This window comes from Budorcas taxicolor, chromosome 19 (genome assembly GCF_023091745.1).
Source record: "Budorcas taxicolor isolate Tak-1 chromosome 19, Takin1.1, whole genome shotgun sequence".
In the NCBI taxonomy this organism is placed as follows: Eukaryota; Metazoa; Chordata; class Mammalia; order Artiodactyla; family Bovidae; genus Budorcas; species Budorcas taxicolor.
In genome coordinates this window covers 7,267,905-7,272,835 of record NC_068928.1, presented here as the reverse complement: position 1 = coordinate 7,272,835, position 4,931 = coordinate 7,267,905, and the positions used below count along the sequence as shown (strand labels likewise).

General features: G+C 59.9%; 1 protein-coding gene across 1 annotated transcript; it reads right to left on the bottom strand.

Annotated features, from left to right (window-relative positions):
- Positions 1-3,699: 3,699 nt before the first annotated feature.
- Positions 3,700-4,398, bottom strand: NOG (noggin). Its single transcript, XM_052658867.1, has one exon. The coding sequence runs from the start codon at positions 4,396-4,398 to the stop codon at positions 3,700-3,702; it is 699 nt and encodes a 232-aa protein (XP_052514827.1).
- Between the last annotated feature and the right edge of the window lie 533 nt (positions 4,399-4,931).

The window sequence follows — 4,931 nt, the reverse complement described above, 5'->3', positions numbered from 1 at the left end:
GCTCCCCTCCAGTTTGGGCATTCCAAGAGAATTAAAGAAAAAGGATGAATCACCCCTTCAAAATACCAGTATGGGCTGGGCCCTCCGCCTGCTGTCCACGTCCGGCACAGCTAAGAGCTCTTAATGCACAGCCAGCCTCCCCCTGCAGCTGCCACCAAACTTCAAGCCCCTTTCCCAGGAGTCTCAGAAGCAAGACTGATAATGGACCCCTGGCCTTCTCCATGTCAACAGGGAAGCAGATCCCATTCCCAGACTCCAGGGGCCAGAGGGCCCTCCCCTAAGGGGGCTGGCTCTCCGAGGACATTTGGCCTCCCTTGTGCTCGTGCTCAAGTGTGGGGGTGCTGGAAGGGGGAAGGAAGGGAGAAAAGGGAAGAGTTGACAACAGAAGAGGGTTGATGAGTGAATTCGGGCAATAGGGCCAGGAGGACTAGGGTGCTGGGAAACCTTGCCATTCTCTTACAGGATTTTGAAAAAGTAGAAGTGTCTGTATCAGTAATAGCGATAAATCTCCATTCTGGGAGGGGGGGCGTGGTCCCTCAGCAGCTGCATAAATTCATAGACACGGGCTGTCAAAGCCTCAGAAGACACTGAGATCAATTTTCCTTCTTACAGGAGGTAGGCACGAGGTGACCGCAGAGGACAGTTTCTGGCCTCTCTGCCCAGAGCTCTCTACTCCTTTCCGCGTTGATGCTATTATTAGTATTATCAACATTAATAATAATGGAGACGTAACCGGCTGCACGTTAGTCACAAGGTTCCAGGAGCCAGCACCGCCTTCGCTCTCTTGGGCTGGCTGGGTTCTGCTGGATCTTCTCTGCTGGTCTGGAACCGCTGCGGGTCTGCCCTTTGGGTCTGTCTGTCCAGGGGTCTGTCTATTGCTGGTCACGTCTGCAGCCCGGGTCCTCCTAGCTCCCGCGGACTCCCGCTCTGAAAGCCGAGAAGCTCGCCGGCTGCGAGCCGGTTTTCCAAGTGGGCAGGGGTGGGGAGGAGGGGCAGGCGGGCCTGAAGGCGGAGGGAGGAGGGGGCGTCGCGAGGGGAAGACCTCGCATTGTAATCCAGTGACATTGCCAACGTGGGGGCGGGGGCGCTGGCCTCGGCGCGCTCTCCGAGTTTTGGCTGCCCGCCCAGCTGGGAATAACTCTCTTCGCATAATTTGCGTGTTTACCAGGCATGAAAATTCTTGCTTTCGGCTCCCCCCGCCCCGTAAGCCCCCTCCCCTTCCCCCCCGCCCCACCTCCCCCGCCCTGTGCAAGAGAAATTCTGTCTAAAAAAATATTGGCCCGGGGCACAGAAAGTTTTGCATAAATTCATAAGTGATGAATGGCTGATTTTAACATTATTTGGGTATTTGTCAGAACTTAACAAATATACATGGGGACGGCGGTTCATAAACTTAAACATCTCAATATCCCCTTTCTTCTGGAAATAAATTACGTTTGTTTGCCGGGCTTGGAGTCTTAAGGTAGCCGACATTAGGAATATTTTAAAAGCCATCATCCATCGAGCATGTCTCCCAGGCGCCAGGAAGATTAAATGAAAGAATCATAAGATGGAGGTCTTTAACTTTTAATCCTTTTACAATGAAGCCTCAGATAGTCGCGGGGGCAGGGTGCCCTCTCTGGGGGGAATAATGCCGTTATTCCTCTGCTCTCAGTTAATGAATACCCTAACGTCTGTCCCACGGCTGACGGAGGCAGCGCCGGGGAGGGGGTCCGGCTCCCGAGCCAGGCTATTGAAACGAGGAGCCACCGAGGCTGCGTCGGGAGGGAAGAAAGCGCCCGGCTGGAGGGACGGGGCGGGCGGGGCCGGGGGCTCGGCGGCTGCGCCGGGGACTAGCGCAGGTTTGAAATAATTAGCATAGATTCCCCGGGACTCCGGCCTGGGGGGCGGGACGCCGGGAGGGAGGCGCGGGGAGGTGGCCAGGGGGTGGGGAGGGAGCACAGGAGAGCGACTTCGGAGTCCAAGATAAATAAAAGGAGTGCTGAGCGGTGTCAGGAAGCCGGCCCACGTGGAGCGGCGCGGATGGGCGCCACCGCGGGCTGAGGCGCAGGGACGCGCGTGAGGCGCAGGGACGCGCTGGCTTCTCGAGGGGTGGTGTGGGGGGCATGTTTTGCACGTCCCTTTAAGAGGTCACAGGCCTGTTGCCCCCTATAGCACCCACACGCTCAAAGATCTGACCCCGATTTCGCCTCCCTCTCCCACCCCCACGTGGAGTAAGAGTCCAGAGGGGGGCACACCCGGTGCCCAGCTGCAGATCCCCGGGGGTGACGTCTTTTCACCCAAATTCGGACTTCTCTGAGCCCTCCTTAGGTCTCAGGGGAGGGAGGAGGAGGTGAGTGTCAAATCTCCCAGCTACCTCCAGCAATTCTGTCTGAGGGCCTGGATTTCGGGGCCTCAGACCTGCAGGACCCTGGAGGCTGTGTGTCGATTCCAAGGGATCGCCTCCCCATCGCTTCCGGGAGTGCAAAGGGTTAACGCGGGCGGGTTGTGGGGGGGGGGGGGGGGCGGTGAGAAGCGGGAGGGGTGGCGGGATCTGGGTGGGCGCGCTCTGATCTCCCTCCTCCACCCCCCCATTCCTCGGGGGTCAAGTTTCAGCGGCACTCCGCCCCCAGGGTAGGTGTGAAAGACACGTGTCCCCATTGTGAAGGGCCTGTCAGGCAGGACAAAGCGGCCGCCCACCCTCCCCCCCCACCCCCGCCCCTCGGCCCAGCCTGGGGTCAGCTCCAGGGGGCCGGCTGGGTGTCGAGGTCACGATGGGCCCGAGCTTTGGTGACATAGGGAGAAAAGGCTGGGAGACTGGGAGGAGGCCACGTGATGCTCAAGTGAGGAGTTTGAGAATAGCCCCCCCCCCCCCCCACGAAAAACTGAGCGGTCACTTCCATCACCCCAGGAGAAGGGATGAGCCCCTTCTCCCAACAGGCAGCGTAAGCACAGCGGCACCCCCTACCCGCCCCTCCCACCCCCAACCCCCCCATCAATCACCAACACAGAGAATCGCAGTGTGGAGCGCAGTCGGTTTTAGTGGTTTTCTTTAATCCTGCTCTGCACTTCTTTCTCATTTACTACACGGGATATTATAAAGAATAAATAGCAGATACTCTTAATTTACAATGATTAGTCATTCCATTTGTTCTCTATATTTACAATAACTGTAAAATAACATTGAACTCTATAGCTTCTTCGAGGTCCAAGGAAAACCAAAACACTTTCCGAAGAATGGAAAATAGCTTTTTAAAAGTCCCTCTACAAAAGTTCTCCCCTCTCTTTGTACTTTAAGAAAAAATAACTTTCCCCCCCCACCCTGCTTCGCCATGCGAAGGGCACTGTAATATAAATAGCAGGTTAACATTATTAGCAACAACCAGAATAAGTCTCTCTTTTCTCTGTTCGTTTTTTCCTTTTGCTTAAATTTTTTTTTTAAAAATACAGTAGAAGCCGGTAACTTTTAACGTATAATACTGACCTTTTAATAAGTAAATTAAAACTGGGACCGTATATACACACAGATATACATTCCTACACAGTTAAACAGTGCATTACATGAACCAGAAAGCTAGGTCTCTGTAGCAAAAAAAAAAAAAAAAAAAAAAAGTTCATTGAATCCCCTCGCGAGAGGGTGGTGGAACCGGTTGGAGACCGTGCGGGGGGCGACGGCGGGGGTCGATCAAGTGTCCGGGTGCGGGCGGGGGGCCCTGAGCTCTAGCAGGAACACTTGCACTCGGAAATGATGGGGTACTGGATGGGAATCCAGCCGCAGCGCTGGCCCCCGCGCCGCTGACAGCGCCACCGCAGCACCGTGAGGTGCACGGACTTGGACGGCTTGCACACCATGCCCTCGGGCACCGAGCAGGAGCGCTTGCTGAAGCAGCTGCCCACCTTCACGTAGCGCGGCCAGAAGCGGCTGCCCAGGTCGTTCCACGCGTACAGCACCGGGCAGAAGGTCTGCGACCACAGCCACATCTGTAACTTCCTCCTCAGCTTCTTGCTCAGGCGCTGCTTCTTGCCCGGGGCCAAGCCCTCGGAGAACTCCAGCGCTTTGATCTCGCTCGGCATGGCCCCCGACGGCCGCTGCCGCAGCAGCTGGTCCAGCTCGGCAAGGTCCTCGGCGCCCCCGGCCGCCACCCCGCCCCCGCCCGGCCGGTCCTCAGGGGGCGAGGTGGCCATGAAACCCGGGTCGTAGTGGCCCCCGAGCAGCGAGCGCAGCAGCGTCTCGTTCAGATCCTTCTCCTTGGGGTCAAAGATAGGGTCCGGGTGTTCGATGAGGTCCACCAGGGGCAGGTTGTCGCTGGGAGCCGGGCGGATGTGGAGATAGTGCTGGCCGCCGGCCGGTGCCACCCGCAGCCCCAGGACCACCACCAGGGCGTAGAGGGTGACCCCCAGGCTGGGGCAGCGCTCCATGCCTCCGGCGCGCGCCCGGGGCTACTGCTTCGTCCCGCGTCCCCGGAGGAGAGCACGCCGAGCCGGCGGCGCCGCCGCGCTCCCCCGTCTCTCCGGAGGCGGCTCACCCGAGGCTGGGCAGGCGCAGGGCCGGCAGCATGAGTCGCCCGCAGAGCCCTTCGCGCGGCGCCGGCTCCCACCCGGGCGGAAAGGAGGCGCGCAAGCGGGCCGCCACTCTCCTCCCGGCTCTACGCGGGCAGGCGGCCGCGGCGGGGCATCCGAAACCACTCCAGGACGACCGCGGGCGCGGGGGGCGCCGGCTGCTCTCTGCCTTCCCGGGCCGGCGGCGGCGCGGGGCGCGTGGACTGGCCGCTCTCCCCGCCTCCTACTCCCGCGGCTCGTCGTCCGGCCGCTCGGGGCAGCGCCGCGGCTCGGGCCGGTCCTCGGGGCACTTCCCTCCGCCCGCTCGGGGCTCGGCGGCCGGCTCTGCCCGGCGGACTCCAGCGGCGGCGGCGGCGGCGGCGGCGGCGGCGTCCGCGCACGTTGGCACCGGT

What these genes read in the sequence shown, in the direction of transcription:
- NOG (XM_052658867.1), bottom strand. Translation starts at nt 4,398, where the DNA reads ATGGAGCGCTGCCCCAGCCTGGGGGTCACCCTCTACGCCCTGGTGGTG.